Source organism: Eptatretus burgeri, chromosome 4 (genome assembly GCF_056783735.1).
Source record: "Eptatretus burgeri isolate ZD-2024b chromosome 4, Ebu_testis_v1, whole genome shotgun sequence".
In the NCBI taxonomy this organism is placed as follows: Eukaryota; Metazoa; Chordata; class Myxini; order Myxiniformes; family Myxinidae; genus Eptatretus; species Eptatretus burgeri.
In genome coordinates, this window is record NC_140964.1 from 78,042,121 (window position 1) to 78,069,620 (window position 27,500).

The 27,500-nt window shown below is 47.3% G+C and overlaps 1 protein-coding gene across 12 annotated transcripts in view; it reads right to left on the minus strand.

The window, feature by feature from the left end:
- The window catches only part of LOC147028432 (nuclear receptor corepressor 1-like), a 319,774-nt gene that overhangs the window by 160,235 nt on the left and 132,039 nt on the right, over positions 1-27,500 (minus strand). For 11 of the 12 annotated variants that reach the window (XM_085878838.1, XM_085878839.1, XM_085878836.1 and 8 more), the window contains 9 exons: positions 17,026-17,156; positions 16,513-16,766; positions 15,833-15,956; positions 14,646-14,874; positions 13,781-13,951; positions 13,522-13,659; positions 13,224-13,387; positions 2,445-2,577; positions 574-666 (listed from right to left, as the gene is read on the minus strand). In XM_085878838.1, coding sequence (XP_085734964.1) covers positions 574-666; positions 2,445-2,577; positions 13,224-13,387; positions 13,522-13,659; positions 13,781-13,951; positions 14,646-14,874; positions 15,833-15,956; positions 16,513-16,766; positions 17,026-17,156 — 1,437 coding nt within the window. The remainder of the gene's footprint in view (positions 1-573; positions 667-2,444; positions 2,578-13,223; positions 13,388-13,521; positions 13,660-13,780; positions 13,952-14,645; positions 14,875-15,832; positions 15,957-16,512; positions 16,767-17,025; positions 17,157-27,500) is intronic. The other variant, XM_085878842.1, reaches the window with a different exon arrangement.

Genomic DNA, 27,500 nt, shown 5'->3' on the forward strand with positions numbered 1-27,500 from the left:
TCCAATATGGCTGACAGAACACGTGAAACATTATGGTCATTTTTATGAAAATTCTGTTCAAATTTCAAGTCAATCGGATGAAAATTGATAATTTTAGAAATTTGGCCTATGTTGACCTCAAAAATAATTGTTGTAGTTGTATTCAGTGTCTTGACCTGCAAATTCTCTTCAAATTTCTCGTCAATCAAATGAAAATTTAGGATTTTATAAAACTAACCTATGATGGCCTTTGGCCTATGTTGACCTCAAAAGAGTGATCACTATATCACATCGTCATGTTACATGTGGTAAAGTTTCAATTTCCTCCAATGAACGGTTTTCGATGTACCCTCTTAACAAAATGCAAACACGTACGATGTACGACGTACGACATACGACACCAATCGCTTAACCCTGCTTTTCGCTCCGCGAGCGCAGGGTAACAAGGAGCACATGGGGAAAACAACAAAATGCAAGCCATACAGCAGAGGCCCAGCAGACAGCTGTGCTACTGAAGCACAAAAACAGTATATATTGGGATAAAGCGGGGAGGAGAGTAAAAATGAGCATACCAACAGTACAGGTTGAACCCACCTCTGAGAATGGAGACGTCTGCTGCCGAGCGAGAAAGTGAGCCATCGGACTGACCACGTGGAGACAGCTGCTCCTGTTTGATAACGGACACAGCTGCCGGTGGAACCGGCCATGGGAAGAGAGAGCAAAAGTTTATAAAACACGCCATCACTTATGACATATGTCAGATCCTGAAGAATGCAACTGAACTAAATAGATAAATTACAAACGAATTACTTGCGAAATAAATCATAGAAGACCTTACAGTGTTGAGAAACAAGGACATGGGCAGGGTCTGCAAGCAGCAACTTTGATCGGTCGCGATGACATAAAATGCCAGATTATTTTGTCCAAGTACTGCTAAATGGAAGAGTTTTGAAAAGGCAATTTATGCTCTACAGTGTTCAATTATATAATTCAATTGAAATAAAATAAAGATTTTAAAGTTTGTAGGGGGAAATTTTTTTTTTGCAAGTTTACTGCCGTTGCTGCAGCATTTTTTACAACACCTTATTTAACACGTTATATTAGTTATTCATGCCTATTGTTTGTGTCCTTTATGACATCCTTAAAAACAATAAATTTCTTGTTTGGAATGATTTTGAATTGTTTGACTGCCAGACAAACAGACAGAGTAAAACAACAAGGGCACTCTTCATTGTCGTGACATCGCCAGATATGCCTCCTCTCACATTGTTACATCATAAGACATACTTGTACCAAGTTTGATTTAAATCCCTGAACCCAGATTCAAAATATTAAATAATTCTGCCTGACAGATCATGTGACCTATTAATTATTCGTGAACATCCTGGCATTCCCAAGGCTTGGGGAACGCGTGCGTGAAGTTTCCCCTTGATATATTATATATATATATATATATATATATATATATATATATATATATATATATATATATATATATATATATATATATATATATATATATATATATATATATATATATCTGTTCTGGAGAAGATAGATGATTTGTGAAGGTTTTTATGTCAAGAAAAACATGGCTGCCAAACCACATGACTGATGACATCATCCGTTTTTCCCCCACACAATTTAGCACAAGATGACCCTCAAAAAATTTCATACTGATCGGATAAAGCATTCGACGTATGCAATTATGATGTCATAATGAAGCCACCGATGACATTATCAAAAAAAAAAAAAAAATCACACGTCTTCCATGGGGAGTACTTGCGAGTTGCCAAGTTTCAATTTTTTTTTTCCATGGAGCGGTTTCAGAGATACAGAGGTCCAACGTTTTTCCCTTTTTCCAACATGGCTGCCACACCAGATGATTTATCACATCATAAATATCATTAAAACATTCTACATGAGTAGTAACACAAATGGTGAAAATTTTGTGTCAATCGGATAAGCGGTTGCAGAGAAAACAGAGAAAATTAGCATGGACAGACGTACGGATAGACAACCCAAAAACACAATGCCTCCAGTGACTTCGTCAGCAGAGGCATAAAAATTCACACTCCTCTCTGCACATGTGTGATTGGGACAAATTCAGAGACAAAGTACAGTACTGTAAAACTCCAGGTTTGTTTTCCGATTCGTGTTCAGAATACAGCATTCACTTGAAATCAAGTTGTTCTTCGATCATATACTGATGTTTCCAAGACAGACAAAGTGAACCGATTGTTTAACCCCGCTTTTGTTTAACCCACGAGATGAAAAGAGCATAATTACGTTATATCGGGAGAATACCGAATCATCACTCTTATTGGAAACCGTTAGTTTACATAATTACGAAACAACTTTTACTGTATCCCAAGAAGTAAACACATGTAAAATGGCAGCCTGGGATGTGTGTTCGTGTGTGTGTGCATGCTGGCAGAGGGGGAAGAGGGGAGGACACAACTTACAGTGCTTATTTGCATCGGCTTGCCGAGGGGTGCCCAGAGATATTGAGCCCATGGCTGTTTTGCCAGGATCTGTTGGGAATGCCAGGCGCCCATGCGCTGCACTATGCCCATACCCTGGGTTGCCTTGCATGGACTAGCAGAACAAGAAGAGTGGAAATGGAGTCACAGGATGACGATATTTTGAGCACAAACCAATGTTGTTACCAAGAGGCAAGAGCACAAAAACATAGCAAGTAACTCAAAAATGACATTGGAAACCACTGGGATTATCATTCAAGTTTGCATCAATTCCAAAATTCCAAAATGCTACCCTTAGTAAACTCTCCCACTATTCTCCATCAACACGTGCCCAACAATTAGAAGGCAGTAAATTGGTCGAATACTCCATTCTTGATTGTATGCCGATTAAAATACCAAGATGACATCATTTAACAACTCAGGTGTGATTTGTGTGACGGGTCGTCCAAGAGCTTTCGACCCTGTTAATAAATAAATGTAATCCAAACACAGCACTAGTGGAAAATAAGGAAAACGAAAAGCAGGGTTCTCCACACTGAGAAGCACATTGCATTAGTATAGAAATGGAATGTGCTCACAATCCCGGTGAGGGAGCAAAGGAGACCAGAGGAGCGAAGAAGGTTTTTCAGGGAAGGGGAGGCAGAGACGGAGCTGAAACACAGAACAGACCAGAACATAACAGAACAAAAACAAATTCTCTAATGGCTAATTGGTGGCTTGCCTTGCAGACCAGTTTGAATATGTGGTTTGCTCAAGAAATATCATGACTGATGATGAAGTCCAAAAATTTGAGTGAATGAACTTCTTCAAGAGGTTAGTTAAGGAGGTAAATGTGAAGGTTCGCCAGACAGTCCTTTCAAGGAAACAGAGTGAGAGCGTGAGATTTGTCAGGGTTGAAAGACATAGTCCAAGCGCTGGAGCAGCTTCAGATTCTATCAAATCTACAGAGAGGAAAGGCTGCTACATGCCTTTCTGAAGGATAAGGGATGTTATGGCACAGGGAGGATTAATTAGCAAAGAGATATGGAGGGTTACGAGAGAACCATAAAGATGGTTGACGAAGAGGAAAAGACTGGGCCCAAGACACTACCTTGGGGCATTCCAGTCTCAAAGTGGCAGGAGATGAGAGGATCCCATTGAGAGGTACACACTGACAATGATATTGAGGGCCTCCATTCATTGTTTGCAGAGCAGAAACAGCATCTTCAGGGTGGGTGCCGTGGTCGGAATCCGAACCGATAGTCTGATATCAGGCGAAAGAATTCCTGCCCACAGTGTGAGTAGCAAGTGATCTGGTCTTCGTATGTATCCTCTGACACCCAGTCGCAATGCTTGCTATCACAGAGTGCGGTTGTTGCCTCGTTCAGCAGCTCCCATACTATAAAAACAAGTTCATCTTCCCAGATTTATCGCACGTCACGTGTGAACGACTATTTTTGGCTATGAAGGGGTAACCATGATGATCATGACAAATTTATGTCATTATGATGTTACTTCTATATTTGACAGTTCGACTTCAAATCTTTAACACATTTTAAGAAACGGTACTGATGGGTCCTTCGTAACTTCGTAACCTTTAAATTCAGTTCCACCTAATATATTGTGACGGTGCCGGGGTCGGCCGCCAACCGACCGCTCTGACGGAGTCGCAAGTCGAGTCAGCCCGACCGATCGCCCGGAATATAGATCGCCGCCCGGAAAAGTCCGAGCGGCGGGTCCTTGTACAAGAACCGAAATACGCCAATCGGCAGATCACGTGGGGTCGGGTCGATTGCCAATCTTCAATGGACCTAAATACCCACGTGATCCAACTACCGGGGTATTCCACCCTCGATGGATCTCGTACGGAACAAACCGCCGAGGCGAGCCTGTCCCATGCGCGATTCCGAGCGGCTTAATCGCCGAGAACCGTCGGTCCAAATGTCCCCCTTTTACGGCAAACCAACGGCTTTCTAAATCCGAACACACGAAATGCTCAATCAATGAAAGTATCGACGTGACGAGCTGAAAACATTTAACAATTGGGGTATTTATTAATAATAATGGGGAACTGGGGAAGCACATAAGAGCAGAACTATGCCGACTATACGTAATGCGATGCAAACATTTAAAGCACACAAAGCACTTAACAATTTCCTACTTATTAGACGGGCCCACGGACACACGTACGCACACACACCCAAGAAATGGTGTCTGAGGCCTTTAATAACGAGCTCCAGCTCAGAGGACAGGTGAGCTGAAACCCAGAGCCTATCTCGAACCTCCACCTCGTGTGGTCGTCAAGTTGTTCGGATCCGGGCTCCAGCGAGAGCGAGCTGGACCCAATCGTCGTGAGCCGCGATCCTTCCCGAGCTCCCGCGAATCCTCCCGCGCTTCTCAATACGTGCTGGAGAGACGAGGCGCCGATGCGTCGCTTCCCCGAGGAACCACCTCCAAGAAGAGGCCGATGAGTCGCACCAAGCCGGGAACCAAAATGGAGAGCAAAGAGCTCCACGAACGAAGAAGAAGCAGAAGCAGAAGAAGAAGCAGAAGCAGAAGCAGAAGAAGCAGAAGCAGAAGAAGAAGAAGCAGAAGAAGAAGAAGCAGAAGAAGAAGAAGCAGAAGAAGAAGCAGAAGAAGAAGAAGCAGAAGAAGAAGAAGCAGAAGAAGAAGAAGAAGAAGAAGAAGAAGAAGCAGCAACCACCATTCGCAGCTCGAGCCGAGCAACTGGCTCAACTTCCTCCCAAAACAAAGCAGCACGAAGCAAAAAGCTCTCCCGAGCCAAGCAGAAGCCGAAGCTCACTGAACCACCAAAGCAAAAAGCCTCCAAAAATCTTCCTCCCGAGCCAGGCCACAGCCGAAGCTCACTGAGCCAGTCAAAGCAAAAAGCTTCCGAAGGCCTCAACCCTAACCCAAGCCAAACAGGACCCGAAGGTCTGCTGAACGACTACCCTCAACTCCCTTCTCCAACTCAGCACACAAACAAAGAAAGGATCTCTTCCTTATCCTCTTCCGCCCTTCCCCCGCTCCCGGCGTGACTCATGACTCATGCCCTCATGCTCCATCCCCCGCACAACCACGGGTGGGAGGGAGTTGTTGACATCATGAATCACGGGACGGCAGGGTTCTTCTTCCTCTTCGCAGAAAAGGGGGAGGGATGTCTCCATTGCTCGTTCCCTAAATATTAAATCGATCCGCAGCGCATCTGATAGATTTCTGAACATTTAAGCAATGGAAGGTGAGCTCTCCAGGGAGCAAGCACTTATCGACATAGCTGACTAAAGGAACCTGTATGTTGTGTGCAATCGAATTCCAAATTTGTAACACTACCCCCTCCCCTTTTTACAGACTCGCCCCGAGTCGTCAAATTTTCGTGTGACCAGTATGTGTAAGTTTTCCCTGATTACGTTCTACCTTTGGATCCCTGAGTGCGACATTTCTTTATAAATGTTCCAAAAAAAATAACCTAATGCGCTGCGTAACTAACTAAACAAACTCTCACAGACTCATTCGGACAACTTAACTAAAATTGCTGGCGCTAATACAAACATGCAGGTGAGGTTCCACGTATTTACAATTTTCACTCAACTTATCCATTAATTAACCATGGCCCAGGACTTGTGATCTGTGAAAGGGGAGAGGCAAAAGTCATTTCAAAGTTCATTGATGCAGGGGAATGGATGGAGATGGTCGCAAGACACAAATGAGCATGATGGATGCACGGGCTGCCTGCAGGGCAGTCCTTGCAAAACTGGATGTTCCTGGCGCACATGGTGATGGATGGACACAGGGGCAAACACAACCAAGGGCCAGCAAGCATGGGGTCATGGCAGAGGCAGGCAACTAGGCATGGCAAGGTAAGCCCATGCATGACAGGCGGCTGCAGCACAACAGGCCGGCAATGAAGCTGGCCGGCCTCAGGTGTGGTTCCATCAGGTCTGGAGGGAGTGCGGTTGTGCCGGCCGCTCTGAAGGCGGACTCGGACCGAGCCTACTGTCTCCCCCAACTCTATCGCCTTTGCCTGTCTCTGTCCATACCCACTCCCTTAATTTGCCACAAAACACAACAAAATTTAGCCCATCTTTATTTTTATTATTTTTATTTCCCTTTTATAATCGTTTCCCTCACCCCTTTATCGTCATTGTCCGGCTGGCCTATCATGTCCACCTAGCCTACTCCCAACCCCTACGTTCCCTCTCTGGAGGAGAATAGGGAGAGACTAGCGTCCTGTCTCGAGGCCCAACAAAGCCTCAGAATGGCCTCCTCAGAGTTCAGCGATCTACCAAGGTGAGTCCAGCGGCCTACAACGAGCGAAGGGATGGATGGTGCGAAGGGGTACATCTCCTATCTACCCGAACATTCATTAACCTGAAACTACCCCGGGGCTTTCCAAAACGCCTCACACTTTTAAACTATCGGTTCTAAAAACCATGACTCCCGTCATCTGTGTTGGTCGCCATTATAAATTTGGGCCTCGCCCTCAAATTTTCATTTGTGCCCTCGCACAATTTCCTGGCTGAGCAGTGTGGCTCAACTGGCAGGGGCTCCCCCTCTGCCGAACTCTAACCATGGCACCCCCAGGCCTGCAGGCTGCCTCCGAGCCTGTTTCCTGTGAACGCGGGGGGATGCCCTCTCTGGCATTGCCCCCCTCCGATGCCCACGTGGCGTGTTGATGCCCCGGGTCCCTTTCTGAGGGTCGCCCGTGCCCACTACACTGCCCCCGTGGCATTCTGGCGCTACGGGTCCCGTTTCCGACGGGTCGCCCGTGCCCACTACACTATCCCGGCCCCTCTTGGGCCCTTGGCCTACTCTGGCCGACTAGTCCGGTACCTGGGGTGCCCACTAAACAAAACTCACCTTTCCACAGCTACGCTCCGAGCCGGTCCATGAACTCTTGCACCCCTCCAAACGGGTTTCGTGCCTTCTCTCGACACCAAAAAAACGACCTCCTTTTCATAAATTTGAATAACCCACCAGCTAACATTGAACTGACCCCGGGGTCACTTGGGTGGGAATCACTCCTACCCCCCAATCAGTCATCGCACCATGCAGACCACAACTCACATACTTGAGCCGCTGTCCCACACTCATTCCTCACACACGTTCCATTTCACAACTCACACCAACACTCTATATTGCCATCGTTCTAACTAAATCCCCTGACTAACTCGTGCTCCCTCGTCAATCGTCATCCCTTACATCAATGCACATTCCAATTACTCTACGTAGCGAAGCTACGTCTCCACTACACATTTCCAGTCTGTCCATGTCTCCAAAAATCCAAAAAAAATTCCCATTTCCTAAATCTAAACTGAAATCCCTCTACCTAATCCATTCCACGGGCTCCATGAGGAACGACCCATGTCCCCATGAAGCCGGTCTAACTATCGCTAACCCATCCCCCTAACAGGGGGGGTCTTCCACCCCCTGCCTGGGGCTCGTGTCCACTCGAAGTGGCGAGGCTTGCTTTTTTTTTCATGCGCACACCAGCACGGCAACTCGCAACCTGCGCTCTTTCCCCGTGACGTCATGGCAGCTGCTCGCGCTTCGCTCACCTCGTCCCTCCTAGGACGGTACCATCCGGCAGGGATTTCCCCTCCTGTCGGATTCCAACCATGCAGCCACGTCACCCTGCGCATCCCAAGCAACCCTCGCGTTTCGAAGGGTTCCCCACGCGAACACATGTGCTCTACTCGTCAGAGCTTTACAAACACGCTCGCGTGGAGAACCCATCCGGTCCAAATTCACAATCCAGCCTACCTTCTGTCCATCCGCGGGATTGGCTAACATCCACCGCGTGCGTTTCCGGACCGGATTTCACTCACGCAGGCGCGCACGTGGCGGCCTCGTGCGAAGCATGGCATGGACCCCGTGCGCGCTGCTGTGCCAATCCGGCACGGTCCTCAAAACCACTACGGCTGCTACATGGCCTTTGTCCCTCGTCAGGCACCGTCTTTGTCACACTCTCACGCGCAAATTCTCACGTGCCCTGACGCTCACACACTCCACCATGACACTGGGACACGCGCTTGTGCCCTCGCATACCAACCACCATTTCTCTTTCATACAGCAACCTCACACACGCGATTTCTTTCACACACACGATTTCTTTCACACACGGCGCTTCTCACTTAAACAACTTTTCACTCACGCATCGTGCTTCTTCCATACACGGGGTTTCACTCACACACGGGGAAATCGCTTACACACACCATAACACTTGCACACGGGGTTTCACTCACACAATGCGTGCTTTCCAGTCTCCGTCTCCTCGTCCACTATTTCCATTTCTTCCTCGCTCCATTTTCCTTCCCATTTGAGTTGTTCTTTCTCTCTGAGCCTCTTTAGTTGTTCATTTTCTTTCCGGAGCTTTTCCATCTCCGTGGACTCAAATTTTGCTGTTTCCTTGAGTTGGTTAATTTCAAACTCGTATTGTTTGTCTTTTCTACCCCACCGTCTCTCACGTTCTTCATTCTCCCATCTCATTGTTTCCTTCATTTTGTTGATTTCCTTTTCCTGTTTCATTCGTTCTTCCTTCACTATCTCTGCGTATTTCAACCTTGCTTTCTTTTTTAATTGTTCTTGTCTTTCTTTTTTAATTTCTTTCACCCCCTGTCCGACCGTCATTATTTCGCCTGTCACGTCCTTCTTGCCCACCTCCATCGCGGACCAGACACCTTCTACATTCCCTTCCGTTGATTCGATTTCTCCGCCACGTGGCGCCACCATTTTGCACTTCACCGTCCGCGCTTCGTCGCGCGCAATCGCCATTCTGCCCGCCTGGAGTCCTCGCCCCATATGCTGCCTTTCACCCCGTTGGGTTCGCAAATCGTTTATAATCTCTTGCATCATCCGCATACACATTTCCATCATCCGATCCATGGGCGGATTCGCACGTGGGGGGCGTTCATCCGCCGCCACAGTCACGGCACCCATTCCGGACTCTGCATTTATTTGCGGGGAATAATCAACCTACATAACGGAGTCCTGCATGGTGATCTCGTCCTGGGCCTCTGGTTCCATTAACTCCACATCCACCTCACTACCCACCTGCTTAACTCGCCTTGGCTGAACATTTTGCATGCTGGGAATAAAATTTATAACGCTCGTAATTTGGGGACACGGGGGTGGGGGGGGGGGGTTTGCTCCGTATACCCCTGATTCGAGTCCGTGAATTTTGCTGCGGAGGCGGAGGGGTTCGTATCTCCACTCCTGACAACCAAAATGTTACGGGCCAGGGGTCGGCTGCCAACCGACCGCTCTGACGGAGCCGCAAGTCGAGTCAGCCCGACCGATCGCCCGGAATATAGATCGCCGCCCGAATAAGTCCGAGCAACGGGTCCTTGTACAAGAACCGAAATACACCAATCGGCAGATCACGTGGGGTAGGGTCGATTGCCAATCTTCAATGTACCTAAATACCCACGTGATCCAACTTCCGGGGTATTCCACCCTCGACAGATTTCGTATGGAACAAACCGCCGAGGCGAGCCTGTCTCGTACGCGATTCCGAACGGCTTAATCGCCGAGAACCGTAAGTCCAAATGTCCCCCTTTTACGGAAAACCAACAGCTTTCGAACTCCCAACACACGAAATGCTCAATCAATGAAAGAATCGACGCGACGAGCTGAAAACATTTAACAATTGGGGTATTTATTAATAATAATGGGGAACTAGGGAAGCACGTAAGAGCAGAACTATTCCGACTATACGAAATGCGATGCAAGCATTTACAGCACACAAAGCACTTAACAATTTCCTACTTATTAGACGGGCCCACGGACACACGTACGCACACACACACCCAATAAATGGTGGTTGAGGCCTTTAATAACGAGCTCCAGCTCGGAGGATAGGTGAGCTGAAACCCAGAGCCTATCTCGAACCTCTCCACCTCGTGTGGTCTTCAAGTTGTTCGGACCCGGGCTCCAGCGAGAGCGAGCTGGACCCAATCGCCGTGAGCCGCGATCCTTCCTGAGCTCCCGCGAATCCTCCCGCGCTTCTCAACACGTGCTGGTGAGACGAGGCGCCGATGCGTCGCTTCCCTGAGGAACCACCTCCAAGAAGAGGCCGATGAGTCGCACCAAGCCGGGAACCAAAATGGAGAACAAAGAGCTCGAGGAAGAAGAAGAATAAGAAGAATAAGAATAAGAAGCAGCAGCAGCAGCAGCAGCAGCCACCATTCGCAGCTCGAGCTGAGCAACTGGCTCAACTTCCTTCCAAAACAAAGCAGCTCAAAGCAAAAAGCTCTCCCGATCCAAGCAGAAGCCGAAGCTCACTGAACCACCAAAGCAAAAAGCCTCCAAAAAGCCAACTCCCAAGCCAGGCCTCAGCCGAAGCTCACTGAGCCAGTCGAAGCAAAAAGCTTCTGAAGGCCTCAACCCTAACCCAAGCCAAACAGGATCTGAAGGTCTGCTGAACGACTACCCTCAACTCCCTTCTCCAACTCAGCACACGAACAAAGAAAGGATCTCTTCCTTATCCTCTTCCGCCCTTCCCCCGCTCCTAGCATGACTCATGACTCATGCCCTCGTGCTCCATCCCCCGCTTAACCACGGGTGGGAGGGAGTTGTTGACATCATCAATCATGGGACGGCAGGGTTCTTCTTCCTCTTCGCAGAAGAGGGGGAGGGATGTCTCCATTGTTCGTTCCCTAACTATTAAATCGATCCGCAGCGCATATAATAGATTTCTGAACATTTAAACAATGGAAGGTGAGCTATCTTGGGAACAAGCACTTATCGATATAGCTGACTAAAGGAACCTGTATGTTGTGTGCAATCGAATTCCAAATTCGCAACAATATCCTGATTTTCTCGCTTTATTGAGCTTTTTTTCAGAGAGAGCTTCCGCTAAACTCAGTTTTCTGAGTTGCATCATCTATCTTACCATCATTCAAAATTGAGAGCGAGTGATTCCCGACAACAAACAAACAAACTAGAAAGTTCATAGAACATCTTACCCCTGCACCGTCTTGAGAAACAATGGCATAGGCTGGGTTTGCGAGCAGCAAATTTGATTGGTCGTGACGACGTAACATGCTGTAATATTTTGTCAAAGTACTGATAAATCAAAGGGTTTTGAAAGTGCCAAAAAGGCGATTTGTGTTCTTGCATGGTTCAAATACATAATTCAATTCCAGGAAAATTAAGATTTTAAAAGCTGTCAGAAAAATGTTTTTTTTTCGAGAGTTTACCGTTGTTTATGCAGCGTCTTTTACACCACCTTATCTAACACGTACATTGGTTCTTCGTGCCTGTTGTTTGTGTCCTTTATGACGTCCTTAAAAACAGCACGTTTCCCATTTGAAATGATTTTCAATTTTGTTTGAATGCCAGACTGCACAAAAAATTTATCTCACTCCTCTGTACACATGCACAATTGGGACAAATTCAAAGCCAAAGTATTGCTAAACTGCAGGTTCATGTTCCGATTTGTGTTCAAAATATTACATTCGATTAAAATTAAGTTGTTCCTCGATCATAAACTGACATTTGTAGACACATAGACAAAGTGAACCAATTCCTTAATCCTGCTTTTTGCTTCATGCGTGTGGGTTAACACCAGCACAGAACCGAGTTGGGTGTACACAGCCTGATTAGCTACATTTGTGCAATTGGTCAACAGCATATATGGAGGTATGCAAGCAACAGTGATATGAAGCAATAGATCATTCCAAACAAAATGTAGATTTGGTTTTTATTCTTATTTTGTTTTCAAAATCAAAAAAAAAACCCAGCAGGCAACCAGCCCGTTCAGGTAAGTGGACATAAACTACTGGTTGCTGTGTTTTATGGAGAACACTGCAACAGGCAACACCTAAAAGAGTGAAACGTCATTCGGCTTACAGTCCACAGCAACAAAATGTCGATTCTGACCCTGGCCTAGACATATCAAAAATAATTATTTTGAAATGGTACTTGCTGCTTCCTTGTTTGACACTCAGCATTTAAAGGATAGAGCAACAGATCCCCATAGGTTGGTATCCCATGGATTGGCAGCCCATGCGGGTGTGGAAAGAGAGTGGTTGGGGGGGGGGGGGGAACGGGTGAAGAAATGTCTACTTAATTGCCCTGGAAAAAAATAAAAGTGAAAAAGTACAAAGAGAAAAGTGACGTCACAAAATGACGTCACTAGCACTGTGTGTCCCACCTAAATGATGCCACTTCCCTCAGGGTCACCAGCTGTGTTTGTCTGATATTTAAGAATGTCAGGTACATTGAAGTATATGTCTCTGTCTGCACGTGCGTGGGTGATTTATGAGAAGGCTCTTCCCCATGGGCCTTAGGCCGAGTAAAAAAAAATGACAAGAGTTTTCAGCTCAAATTCAAATACTATTTCTTCTGGCTGTAATGTTTTCCCCTTTTTAACACACATCCTAAACTTGTAAAGTGTATAATATACAAGACATCCATGCAAACAAAACATAATTCAAACACTTTATACAACAGTTTGCATGAAGCGCATTCCAATTGAGTAACGTTTTCTCCGAATGCCATGCCAAAAGCAGACAATGCAGGTACAACAAAGCATGTTATAATGTACAATGGAGTCTGAGGAAATAGAAGTTAAATAATTAACCAACAAACTCACTCAACAGAAGAAAGAATAATGACAAAGGCTCCTTTCTATACAATGTTAGAGGTAAGGTGAATATTTGTGTCATGGTAGAAGTGTTTGCCTAATAATTCAGACAGCACTGGATCAAATCCTGGATTAGATGTTCTTTTTGACATGTCTAAGCCAGAGAATGAGGAAGCACAAGGCACAGAAGCGTTCACCTGCATAATGCAGCTGCCTCCCATGATGACTGTGGGCTTGTCGGGCAGAGCAGTGGGTTTCCCCGATGGGATGAGTGGCGGAGGGCCAGGCATGCTGCCAAGGCGGCACGGTCGTGATGTGCCCTGCCGTGTCGTCTCAAGCAAATGTGGAGCTGGCTGTAGGCCTGAAGAAAAAAACGGGGGGCCGGGGGGGGGGTGAGGGGTGGAGGGCATTTTCCATGATGCATAATTCAAACACCAGCAAAGATGTCCTCTTCCTTTGTGGGAGATCAGCAGACACACAAGTGAACAAATTCACCTGGTAGCAAGGGTTGGCGGTGTGAATCTGCATTCTTTCCAGTCTCACGCAATGCTGGTTGCAATGTAGGGGAAAGGTGTGTGGGCAGTGCAGGAACTGGAGTGAGCTCAGAGTAACCAGAGTAGGTGGGAACACGACCTGTTAGGTGGGTGGTTAAAAAAAACAAAAAGACAAAGTTGAATGAAGCCACAAAAAGTATCAATTACGAATTAGCTTGGTGCAGCGCTGGCTAACAGGAGGGGGTGCTTTGTACACTTGCCTTGTAACCCAGTGGCGCAGGATTCGACTCCGCTCTCTTCCCTAACCTGCCCACACTTTGATAGAGCCGCAGCTTGTCCGACAAATTGGCAAGGTCTGGATAACACGGTGGTGATTACGCTACTGGCGCTTGGTAACGAGCCGGTCGATCCAACTTGCCATCCCAATGGTACTAGGAGCAAATAACAGAATGCAACCCGTAAAAGTGAAACCCACGCGTCACAGAGATCCTTGGGAAGTCTAACCCACACAGACACCACCTCGAGCACCAATTCGTTAGGGAAGTGCCAAATTGCAAGCTGGCAGATTGGTTCATGGGAGCACCAAACGGGGCACTTCGTTTGATTGTCAAAGACAAGAAGAGACACAGTTCACAATTAACCATAATCATTCGATAGCTCTCATTATCAGCCCTGGATTGTACCCATGTTTTCTGTTGTGTTACTTCAGGAATTCTGGTTGATGCATCACACCAGGCTTTAATAAACTGCTGAGATCAAGGCAGAGTCCAGCACAAAGCATAAATTAAGATGGGATGGAAACTGCTGGAATCAAACATGAGGCCTTGAAATTATTGTGCTTTAACGTAGTCCAAAGCAAGCGCACATTTCCAAATCCGCTCACATTGTAAGCAGGAAACACTGTGCTGATGCTTAATATGTACTAGCAGTTAAACTCAGGAATTCGTAACAACATAAAAGTAATTACAAAATATATGCGTTTTCTTTAAATCGGACTTTATCAAGTCAACAAGTGAGACTTTGTAAGGGGTTGGGAGGTTAGTGGTTGTTTGCCAATAACGCTTAGCAAATGCAGAGCAGAATAAGCCCATTCTGAACTGTGCCGAGAGCGATCAGCACACACACCGTTCACTCCAGAAGGACTGTTGCCGAATACAAGCGGGCTGGATCGTGGCTCCACATCGGTGCTTTCTTTCTTGGGCAGAGCCATTCCATTGGGCCCTTTTGGTGTGGCTGCCTGGTCTCCGTGTCCCTCTGAACCGGCAACGACCACTACACCCTCCGATGCCACGGCCTTTATTTGCTGCTGAAGTATGCTGAAGGCATCAGAGCAAGGTGGACTCGGACCATACATCTGCAGGAACATGTTTCATATCATGTGACGTACGTGTGTGTGTGTGTGTGTGTGTGTGTGTGCACGCGCGCGCACATGCACATATTTGGTGCATGCAAAGAGCAGAATCATTTATGGTTGCTGAGTATAGACGAAACACCTCTCGAGCTCTCAGGATATTATTTCTCCCACCCTGGATGCTTGTGAACAAAACATAAACATGATATAAAACGTCAAAAGAAGAATCTGGCTTAATGCTTTTGTGCACGTTTATATCACATCAACAAAAATTCCGAAACCAGAGGAAGGGGAAGGTTGAACGCAAAACGGCGAGAGGCATGAAATGGGAAGGATGGTTGGTGGGGGTGGGTTGAGGCAGGGGAGTGAGAGGTGTGAAAAAGTGGCAAATGCATCGTGTTCATTTTTGTGGTTAGAGTAATTGTACAATAACTTCAAAAAACAAAAACAACATCCAAACATTAAAACGTAACCATTATTGTCCAATTCAGGACATGTCTCACATACTTCATTCAACAGAAAGTCGTGTTTTAGCCTCAACTGACGAACGATGGTCTTGTTTGGTGATCCCATCTGAGCACAAAGCTCATGCTGTTGAGATCCCAGGTTCAAATGCAATATCCTATATACTGTGTTGTACATTCCTTTAATTGTATTGACGTTGAAATTCATGGAAAAATGCAATTTAGTCTCCTAATGTTGTTGTCCTCGTCGTTGAAGCTCCGTCACGAGACTTAGAAACAAACTGCGTTAAAGAAAAACTCACAATGTAAGGAGAGTTTTCATTTCAAAACCAACACATTTCATTAATTACTGAGCAAGTTGGTGGTGTGAAGTGCAAATGCATACATCGTAAAAAAAAAAGAGGTGGTGGAAGTGAAAGGATGCACAAGTAAGGAAGTTGGATGAAGGTTGCATTTGGAGAGTATGTAACTGCTATACTGAAAAGAGCAGGCCGCACCATGTGGGGAATGCTCGTGCTGCGCTGCTTTAGTTGCTGCAGGTCCAGTGGTGCAACCCGGAGTGGTGGTGAGACAAGCTGGACATCATGTGGACTGGGTAGCTTCGGCTTTGGAGAAAGTACCCTGCAATAATATGCAATGATAAGGGCCTGAACACATCAAAGTTAAGTGCTGTACCTATTGTGCTATCATTTGTAGCAAAAACTGCTGACATGTTCCTCACTTTGTGCTGTGGTTAAAAAATAAAAATAATAATAATAATACTTTAAAAAACCTATGGGAAGGTCTCAGTGTCCAAGTTTTGACCCATCCATCACAATGAATGCCATCACTTTATGCTTTTCCATAATCATGCCAAACATACAAAGGGGAAGTCCAAAAGGTTTTCCTTTTTCAAAAACTTTCACAGCTGAAACACGACTTCCATTCCAATGGCATCAGGAAACTCATCCACCAATGGGGAAAAATATGTGTGTCAATGGATATAAAGCACATGGAAATTAACGAACACCGACGTGGAGTTTCACTTCAAGGTCAGGGAGGACAATCTTTTTTGTGATAAACCTCTTAACTTACCCCACCCCAGCCAATTCCCATCCACTTGGGCAAGGGTCACGCACAATGGTTGCATATTAAATTGCACAAGAGAGTTGCATCTTCCACAAGACAAGTTACTCACCCGCCACGTGTTTCTTCCCCTTCATCTGCACTGCACGTTGCACTGGAATCGTGACTTGCCACTGATGCCACGGGCTGCTCATCGGCCTCCTGTGGGGTTACAGGACTGTTTCTCATCAGCATGTAGCTTGCAGGAATCTCTGCTTCCTGCCGCTCTTGCACCGGACATTTAACAGGTTTATCCTCTTGCTGGTGGGTCTCCCTGGGCGGGCTCTGGATGGGTTCGATCGCCGTTTCCACCTTGACTTCCTCAGACTGTGGTAATCAGAGAGGTGATTACATACGGTCCAAAGAAACTCCACATTTCTAACGAACACAAATTAGATGCACCCCAATATGATGCTAGCGAGTCAAAACAAGCCAGCTGGAGTATAATCTCAAGTCCTTAGATCCCAAATGCCCTCAATTGAGCTGTGGAGCAAACTTATAAGAACACAAAAAACGTGGAATATCAGGACTTCTATTCACAGGAAACATTATTGATGCTCATCCTCCAAAGCATGAAGAAACCAACCTCAGGTGTGGCATGGTCTTGCAGCTCAGATGACTCGAGTGCTTCTGCAGTGGCAGTTTCATTGGTTGCGGTGGTGCAAGTAACCGGCGGAGAAGGAGCACTCTCTGTGTCTGAACTGTTGTTCTCAGCACCTGCAGGAGAGGCCAGGGAAGGACATATTGTGATAGCTTGAGTGACGGGCTGTGTGGAAAGGAAATGTGTGAATGGAAATTACGTACTCTTTTAGATGCAAGCGATACCACATCAAGAAAGGTTTATCCTTAACCCAGAAAGAAGATTTTCATGATAGCTTTGTTCTTCTTTTAGCTCTGGCCTCAGGTTTCATGCATGAGGCAACAATTATCCTTGGTGAGATGTATTGGAGTGAGCAAAGTTAGTGATGTATCAGAGGAATTTATGTAAACAAAGATAAACGAGTGACCTAAGGATATGATGGGCATTGGCAGGTTCAAATTTCAGTTTTATGATTATTTGAAAAGCAGGCAAAAATCACATGGCTGCATCTGAAGGTGCATTAAGGCTGTGTTTGAAGGTTAACGAGGGCAGAAAAGATCATGGTTTTAGATTGGGGAAGATCTGAGGTGGTGGTGAACAGCTGTCTTGAAGACCTGGACAGAAGAATGAGATTGAAGAGATGATGTGAAAGTTGGTTATACAGGTGGAGAAAAACAGGAGCAAATGAGTGGAGGTGAGCAGTGATACTGGATTTATGTGGTTTCACCAGAAGGTTGATGTTGATGTTGCCGGTGGATGCCTTGGAGCTCACCGCGGGGCAAAGAAGAATTTTGTCTCTCAAGGGACACTGGATACCATTGACCAGAGTCGCAGGGCCAGGCTGAATGGCAGAGCTGAGCTGTTCAGGGAGCTGAGGCGTAAAACTGTACGTGCACTGAGGGTGGACAAGGAGGCCTATGTGCGAGGAATCTGTGAGGGGGTAGAGCATCACCTGTGGACAGGTGATTCTCGTCCCGCTTACAGGGGAATTCGCGCATTACGTTCATCCAAGCCCATCCCTCGGAGCACGACAGTTCGAGCAGAGAGTGGTAGGCTCTTGACAGAGGAGTCTGAAGTGAAGGCCCGCTGGGCCGGTGACTTTGAGCGGTTGTACCAGGCTGATCCCCCAACTGTCGAGTTGGACGTCAAGGGTGTTACAATCCCTGCTGCTGACCCTCGAATCAACTGTGGTCCACCTACGCTTGTGGAAACACGGGCTGCGGTGAACCAGTTGAAACGGGGAAAAGCTCCAGGGATCTGTGGCATCCATGCCGAACTTCTCAAGGCTGGTGGAAATGCTGCACTCGTGTCGTTGCATGCAGTTTTGTGCTCTGCCTGGAACACAGGCATCATCCCAACTGACTGGAAGAGGGGCCTTGTTGTCCCTCTCTGGAAAGGGAAGGGTGATCGCCAAGACTGCAACAACTACCGAGGGGTGACGCTGCTCTCAGTGCCGGGCAAGGTCTTTGCTCGGATAATTCTCGATAGGGTTCGCCACCATCTGCTTGAGCACCAGTGTCCAGAGCAGTCAGGCTTTACACCAAAGAGGTCAACGATTGACCATATCCTTGCACTTAGTGTCCTCACCGAATGCAGACGAGAGTTTCGGCAGGGGCTGCTTGCAGCCTATGTTGATCTCTGTAAAGCGTTCGATTCAGTGAATCGGGATGTCCTCTGGAGGATTCTTGGTCTTCGTGGGGTGCCACCAAAACTGATCGATCTGATGTCTGAACTCTACTCTGGTACTGAGAGTGCTGTGAAGTGTGGTGGTACCATCTCTGACTTATTTCCAGTTGTTACTGGAGTTCGTCAGGGATGCGTACTTGCCCCCACACTTTTCAGCACTTGTATGGACTTGACTATGGAGGATGTCGGAGAGATCAAGTTGCGGTGCGTCATTTGGGAATGTCAAGATCTTGGACCTTGACTTTGCAGATGATGCAGTCATCTTTGCGGAGACTTTAGACATCCTCTTGGGGGCCCTCGAGGTGCTGAATGAGGAGTCGGAGCCGTTGGGATTACGGGTTTCTTGGGTCAAAACTAAGATCCAGGCTTTCGGTGACATATTGGATGCTGCTGTCCTGTCTGTGTCTGTTTGTGGTGAGGATGTTGAGGTCGTGGAGAGATTCACTTACCTTGGCAGTGATATTCATGTCTCTGCTGGCTGCGAGTCAGAGGTCAATAGACGTCTGGGTCGGGCCTGGGGAGTCATGGATTCAATGGATCATGGGGTGTGGCGCTGCCGGTACCTGTGCGGGAGGACGAAAGTCCGAGTCTTCAGGTCCTTGGTACTTCCAGTCTTGCTCTATGGGTGCGAGACTTGGACTCTGACCAAGGATCTGAGACGGAGACTTAATTCCTTTGGTACCAGGTCTCTTCGGAGAATCCTTGGCTATCGCTGGTCGGATTTTGTGTCCAACGAGCGGTTGCTGAGAGAGACTCGGATGAGATTTGTTACCTGCATAGTCCGTGAGCGTCAGTTGCGGCTGTATGGACATGTGGCTCGTTTTCCTGACTCTGATCCTTCTCACCAGATTCTCTCAGCGAGGGAGTCTCATGAGTGGAGGAGGCCAGTGGGTCGACCACGTGCCTCATGGTTGCAACAGGTTGACCATCATCTCAAGGAGATGGGGATGGGCCTGGCATCTGCCTGGGGGATGGCCAGACGGAGGCCCCTGGAGTACCGGCGGAAAGTGGACGCAGCGACGTGCTGTTCTGGCACATGCTCCCATACCTGACCTGACCTGACCAGAAGGGGGTTGATGGTGGACCGTGTGTGCCTTGAATAACCCTGGGGGCGGGGGGGGGAAACAAAGCATGGACAAAGCAGAGGGTGCAAGACCAGAAGGGAGGCGTTAAAAGACGGAGACCACCGACTTGGCAGCGATGACGAAGTGATAGACGCACAGAATCAGCTTCATCATGGGAAGATTACAATAATCTTGAAGGCCTTGGTTTCCATAGCATCAAACTGAGCAAGATGTGAGACAGAGGAGCCCGCCCAGAGGGGAGAGCAGTACTCCATCAGGCTGTGGATGAAAGCCATGTAGGTGGATTGGAGTTCAGGTGTGCCAAGGAAGGAGTTTGCATGACGGAGGATGCCCAGTCAGCATCTGGCTTTAGAGATCAACTTTGAAATGTGACTTTGCCAAGAGAGATCGTAGCTGAGAGTGAGACCCAAGAGTTTGAATGACTGAAGTGCTTTGAGAGTGGTGTTGAGAAAGGATATGGGAGGGTATGCAGTATGGTCCTTTTAGACAGAGACAGAGAGACAGAGAGACAGAGAGACAGAGAGACAGAGAGACAGAGAGACAGAGAGACAGAGAGACAGAGAGACAGAGAGACAGAGAGACAGAGAGACAGAGAGACAGAGAGACAGAGAGACAGAGAGACAGAGACAGAGAGACAGAGACAGAGAGACAGAGACAGAGACAGAGACAGAGAGAGACAGAGACAGAGACAGAGACAGAGACAGAGACAGAGACAGAGACAGAGACAGAGACAGAGACAGAGACAGAGACAGAGACAGAGACAGAGAGAGAGAGAGAGAGAGACAGAGACAGAGACAGAGACAGAGACAGAGACAGAGACAGAGACAGAGACAGAGACAGAGACAGAGACAGAGACAGAGACAGAGACAGAGAGAGAGACAGAGAGAGAGAGAGAGAGAGAGAGAGAGAGAGAGAGAGAGAGAGAGAGAGAGAGAGAGAGAGAGAGAGAGAGAGAGAGAGAGAGAGAGAGAGAGAGACAGGCAGACAGAGACGGAGACTGAGTTTGTAGGATTTCTTAGGGTTAAATACATAATCCAAGTGTTTGACCAGTTTGTGATCTTGCCAAGGTCTGAAGACAGGGAGAAGGTTGCTGCCTGTCTGAAAGAAGGATGAGGGTGGAGTCATCAGCAAATAAATCAGCCTTGAAAGTGAGAGGAAACACAAGGAAATTAGATGCAGTTGGAGACCATTCGGCCCATTAAGCTTGTACCACATCAAATTAAGAAAAATGCAAAAAAAAATTATTGCTTTTTTGGAGTATTATATTTTTCCAGGGGAGAGGGCATGGTGTGCAGACAGTCTTGGGTAAAAAAAAAACAAAAAAAAAAACATCAACCACACAATACCCCTTGATGAGACACCTACAAACAGCATTCTGTACACGTGCACACAATCACCCATCAATGCTCAAGCTACCTAAAAGTCCTTCCAACATCCTTTAGAGACCTCTATCTCCAAAACTTCCAGGTACCTCTCTAATTCCAATTTAAACTTTCCACTGTTTCTGCTGCCACTACCTTTCCAAGGAGATGATTCCATGCATTAACTACTCTCTAAGCGTGTTATTGGCTTCACGGTTCGGGTGGTGGCTTGGGATCCTAGGGTCCTCAGTTCGAGCCCAGTTGTCCACTGAATTAACACCAGGGGGTTGACTCAGCCTGTCATCCTTCCGAAAACGGCTGAATCAGCACCAGTATACTGGCAATAGGGGCACTGCATCAGCGGCATAGCCGTGCCCATAACCAATGATGCAACCAGCAGCCAAAAAGGCAGTAAAAGTAAAAGTAAAACTCTCTGAGTAAAACTCCATTGCCTTACAACCGTCTTTACTCTCCTTTCCTTTACTCTCAGGCTATGTCCCTGGTCCGATCACTGTCTACTCTGTTAAATAATTATTCTGCACTTATGTCTATACCCTTCATTATCTTAAACATCTCTATCATATCCCCTCGTAACCGCCTCCTTTCTGGTGTATAAAGCCCTGTCTCCTTCAGCCGCTCCTCATAGCTGAGTCGAGCTCGGCCCAGAATCAATCGAGTAGCCATGCGCTGAACCCTCTCGATGGCATCTACCTCCTTCCAGAACTGTGGTGACCAGAACAGCACACAATATCCCAGACGTGGCCCTCACTAAATTCCTAAACAATGTTAACACCACCTCTTTTGATTCATAAATGATCCTCCTCCGAATACAACCTAAAACACGATTTGCTTTACCTATAGCTGCCTGGCACTGGGCTGCCAACTTGCGTCCCATATCTATTACCACCCCTCGATCCTTCTCCTGTGTGAGATGCTCCAAAATTACCCCTTGCATCCTGTAATCTCTATTTTCATTGTTCTTTCCCATCACCAGCACCTTCCACTTGCTCAGGTTAAATTGCATCTGCCAATCTTTTGCCCAATTCATGCAGGTATCAATAATTTCCTGAGTCTGATCACCACCCCTTCTGCTATACACCTTACTTTCAAGCTTGGTGTCATCTGCAAATTTGGAAACCCGACTCTTCACCGTACTATCCAAATCGTTGATGTAAATTGTGAATAATAATGGCCCGAGAACTGATCCCTGAGGCACCCAGCTACTGACATCCTTCCAGCAAGACATCTTCCAACTCACAGCCAGTCTTTGCTTCCAATCATGAAGCCAGTTTGCAATCCAATTAGCGACATGACCAACCACTCCACAAGCCCTTAACTTGGCTAACAACCTCCGATGTGGTACTTTATCAAATGCCTTCTTAAAGTCTAGATACACGATGTCCACTGCCATCAGGGCAGCTCACCGGATAACAGGAATGGGGCAAAGACTTCGGGACCCCCACTCTTTGATGAGAAGATGAAAAACACGGGGTAACTTTCCCCGAGTCAGATTGTGGTAGTGTGTGCCGGAGCGATGCTGAGGTGTCGTCCACCAGACGGCGGTCTCCTTGGGTTAACCTGAGATGGTCCCTTCGGGTGGGTGCCTGGAATGTTCCATCCCCAAGAGAGGATGATCACCTGTCTCTGTTATCATCTGAGCTCCAGTGTTTGGACATCGGTATTGCAGCACTTTCTGACGTTCGGAGACTGGATAGTGGCGAGATCATGGCAGGTGGTTACACCTACTCTTGGTGTGGGCGCTCTGATGGTTACCATGCCCAAGGAGTTGCTGTAGCTGTGTCCAAAAAGCTGACTCCAATGGTAATTGAGGTAACACCAGTTAACGAGCGTATTATGAAACTGAGGATTTGTTACTCCTTGATGTCATTTCTCTAGTCTCTGTATATGCTCTGACTGAGCGAAGTGATCTCACCATGAAGAACACATTCTATGCCATGCTCGAGTCTGTGGTTGATCAGTGCCCCAGGCGAGATACACTTCTCGTCTTGGGGGATTTCAATGCATTGACTGGAACTGATAGGGATGGTTACAATACATGTGTTGGTCCCCATGGGTCTGTAACTGTGAACCAGAATAGCATCAAGTTCCTTGACTTTGCAAGAAGTCTAAACCTCACTCTCCGAAGTGAGACAAGAAGTCTACACCTCACTCCATCTACACCTCACTCTCCGAAAACATGGACCATCTTCTATCTTCTCATCCAAACTCTCTCTTCCTCTTATGTGGCGACTTCAATTGTCATCACGCCAGTTGGCTAGGTGTGGGTACCTCTCTCACCTGCCATGGGACATCAGCAAAAGCTTTCTGTGACTCATTGGGACTGACTCAATCGGTCAACTTCCCGACCCGGATCTCAACCAATGGTACTCCATCTCTTCTGGATCTGATTTTGACAAATTTCCCTGACAATATCTGCTGCTCTTCCTTCGCTCCAATTGGTTCTTCTGACCACGTCCTTGTCAAAGTGGACATCTCTCTGGCTGTTATCAGAGAACCACCTCACCGCCGTCGAGTCTGGCATTTCACTCAAGCCGACTGGCAGGGTCTCCGAGCAGCCATCAAACTTACAGACTGGTCTCCTATCACTACTTTCTCAAACATCAACTCATCCTGGGAATTCTTTCAAAGAAACTTGCTCTCCCTCATGCACAGATTTATCCCCTCTCGTGTTCAGTTGTCTTACCCTTCCTCCCGCCCTTGGTTTACTGAAGCTTGTGGCGAGGCAGTTGTCCTGAAACAACTTGCCTTTGCCTCATGGAAAGCAAACCCAACTGAGGGCAATCTCAGTTCTTTCCACAAAGCTCGGAACAAGTGTGTAGCTACCCTCAGGAGAGCCAGAAAACAACATCTTTCTCATCTCAAGTCTGAACTCTCAAACCTCTCTCCCTCCTCAAAATCCTGGTGGCGTTTAATCAAATCTGTTTCTGGTGTATGTTCCCCCTCCATCCCCTCCCTTACCTCAAATGGCCGCACTGCTGATTCCACACGTGATAAAGCTGAATGTCTAAACTCGGTGTTTGCAGCTAAATCTTGTGTCCCAAACCCATCACTATCTCTACCCACTTTACCCAGTCGCACCCAACTGTCCCTGGACTCTGTATCCTTTTCTCCTGACAAGGTGGAGAGCTTGCTTTCAAACCTCGAGTCAGATTCTGCAACCGGTCCAGACGGCATCAGCCCACGTGTCCTCAAAGCCTGCTCTTCTGCTCTTGCTCACCCTCTCTCTGTTCTATTCACCCTCTCATTTTCCCAAGGTCATCTGCCATCTGCTTGGAAATCTGCTAACATCACTGCCCTGCATAAAAAAGGTGCAAAAACAGATCCCTGTAACTATAGACCAATCAGCCTTCTCCCAATCATCAGCAAGGTTATGGAATCCATCATCGCTTCAGACATGAAATCCTTCCTCTTCTCCAATGGCTTGATTTCCAATCATCAATTTGGTTTCAGACCAGGTCACTCTACCCTAGATATGCTGCTACTGCTCTCCCATCAATGGATGGAGGTCCTCAATGCCAGACAGGAAATCCGAGCCGTATCCCTGGACATATCACGTGCTTTTGACACAGTCTGGCACCCTGCCCTACTCACCAAACTCTCTGCCCATGGTATTCAAGGCCATCTCCACTCATGGCTCGCAGACTTCCTCTCCTGTCGCAGTCAACGTGTGGCCCTAAATGGAGTTCTTTCATCCCCTCTTCCTGTGCAGGCTGGAGTTCCTCAAGGTAGCGTTCTGGGCCCTGTTCTTTTTCTGGTTTTCATCAATGATCTCTCGGACTCTCTGGAAAATCCTCTATTTCTCTTTGCCGATGACTCAACCCTCTGCCGTACCATCTGTCATCCCTCAGACCGGCAAGCAGCAGCTTCTTCGCTCACTGCAGATCTGGATAAAATCACAAACTGGTCCAACACGTGGAACATGTCTTTCAATCCAGACAAATCTCACACTCTCACTATGTCTCTTCGAAAGGACCGTTTACAAAACGCGACCATCCACTTTCTCAACAATCCTCTGGAAGAAGTCTTTTCTTTCAAGCTTCTGGGTCTCACTATCTGCCATGACCTTTCCTGGGACAGTCACATTTCCAACCTTCCCTCACAAGCCAGTCGCCGACTGGGAATCCTCCGTCGTGCAAAGTCCTTCCTCGGCCCTCTTGAGCTCCTGACCACTTACAAAGCTTTTGTCCGTAGCCTGATGGAGTACTGCTCTCCCCTCTGGGCTGGTGCTCCTGCCTCCCACCTTTCTCGACTTCACGCTGTCGAAACCAGGGCTTTTAAGATCATTGGCATCTCCCGCAATGAAGCTGAGTCTTTGGGCCTCTCACTCAATCACCGCAGGTTGGTCGGTGGTCTTTCTGTCTTCTACCGACTCCTCTCCAGCCTTGCCCCCCTGCTCTCTCTGCGATTTGTCCCAAACACATTTCCACAGGGCGCTCAAGGTCCGCCAACAACCCCCTTCTGGTAAAACTACCAAAATCACGAATCACTGCTCATCTTCACTCTTTCATTCCTCTTTTTCCCGCCTTTGGAATAAACTTCCTCACTCTATTCTTTCCCATTCTTCCCTTCAGGCTTTCAAAACAGCTGTTCACCACCACCTCTTATCTTCCCCCATCCAAATCCTCGATCTTTTCTACCCCGATAATCCACCCAAGCCCACTTCCTTCAATTCTCCTGCTTTCCTTCCTGAAAGTCCCTTTAATGTCCATCTTCCCCTCGCCATGTTCCCCGTCCCATCCCCATCCCTCTCCCTTCCACAGTTCACCTGTGTCTGTTCCCCAATGTTTTGTCCCTTCCACTCCCGCCCCTCTTGTCTCATGCCTCCTTGCTGTGAGTTGTGTGTTAGCTCTCATACGAGCCTCGACCAAGGTATACAAAAAAAAAAAAAAAAAAAAAAAAAAAAAAAAGTCATGGACTTAGGGTGGCTGGTTCATGATTTCAGCACCCACAGGCTCATCGCTGGACTTGGTATTCCAACGCTGGTGGTGCAGCAAAGGATATTGACCATGTGCTCGTTGATGGTTGCTGGAGGATGATCCAGAACAGCAGGGTCAACCGGAGTGCTCAGTTCCTCAATACTGACCACAGGCTTGTTGTAGTAACTCTGAAGTTGCACCTTCAATCCGGGAGAATGGTACCATCCTCGCCTTGGCTGGATGTTGGAAAGCTCAAGGATGAGAGGGTAGCTGAGGAGTTTGCGAGCAGGCTGAATGGGGATTTGGGGGGGTCGAAGTGCTTTGGAGAATCCTGAGGAGTTGTGGAGTGCCTTCAAGACCACGATCCTTGATGTTCCCGGTGGATGTCGCTGAACTCACCGGAGGGCGAAGAAGAATTTTGTCTCTCAAGGGACACTGGATACCATTGACCAGAGTCACAGGACCAGGCTTAATGGCAGAGCTGAGATATTCAGGGAGCTGAGGCGCAAAACTGTACGTGCACTGATGGTGGACAAAGAGGCCTGTGTGCGAGGAATGTGAGGGGGTAGAGCATCACCTGTGATCATGTGATTCTCATCCTGCTAACAGGGGAATTCGCGCATTGCGTTCCACAAAACCTGTCCCTTGGTGCACTTAAGTTAGAGCGGAGGGTGGAGGGCTCTTGACACAGGCGTCTGAAGTGAAGGCCTGATGGGCCGATTACTTTGAGCTGCTGTACCAGGCAGATCCACCAGCTGTTGATTTGGATGTCAGGGGTGTTACTATCCTTATTGCTGACCATCCAATCAACTGTGATTCTCTTTCATTTGTGGAAACACAGGCATTGGTGAACCGATTGAAACGGGGTAAAGCTCCTGGGATCTGTTGCTTCCACGTGGAACTTCTCAAGGCTGGTAGAAATGCAGTAATCAGGAAATGCTGTACAAAGGAAAGTTTAAGATGAGAATAACATGTAGGAGGACACATGCACACAAGACACAATCAGTCAAGTCCAAAACTCATTCGTAAGACGGTCCCCAATCCAACACGATTGTTATGACAGGCTGAAGTATGAATGCACTGCTCTCGAGGACATTAAAAGGTGTCCCACTGGGCCGCGTATTCTGTGGCAATCATTCTCAACATGTCCTCATCTTCTGCAAGTGAACAATTCTTCATCAAGTGAATCAGATTCTGGAGATGATGGCATGCTTTCATGCCAGGTCAACCGAACTTAGGACTCAGTCCAATCTGTTGCAAATGCCACATTGGTAGAGAGAGAGAGAGAGAGAGAGAGAGAGAGAGAGAGAGAGAGAGAGAGAGAGAGAGAGAGAGAGAGAGAGAGAGAGAGAGAGAGAGAGAGAGAGAGCTGTGAGAGAGAGAGAGAGAGAGAGAGAGCTGTGAGAGAGAGA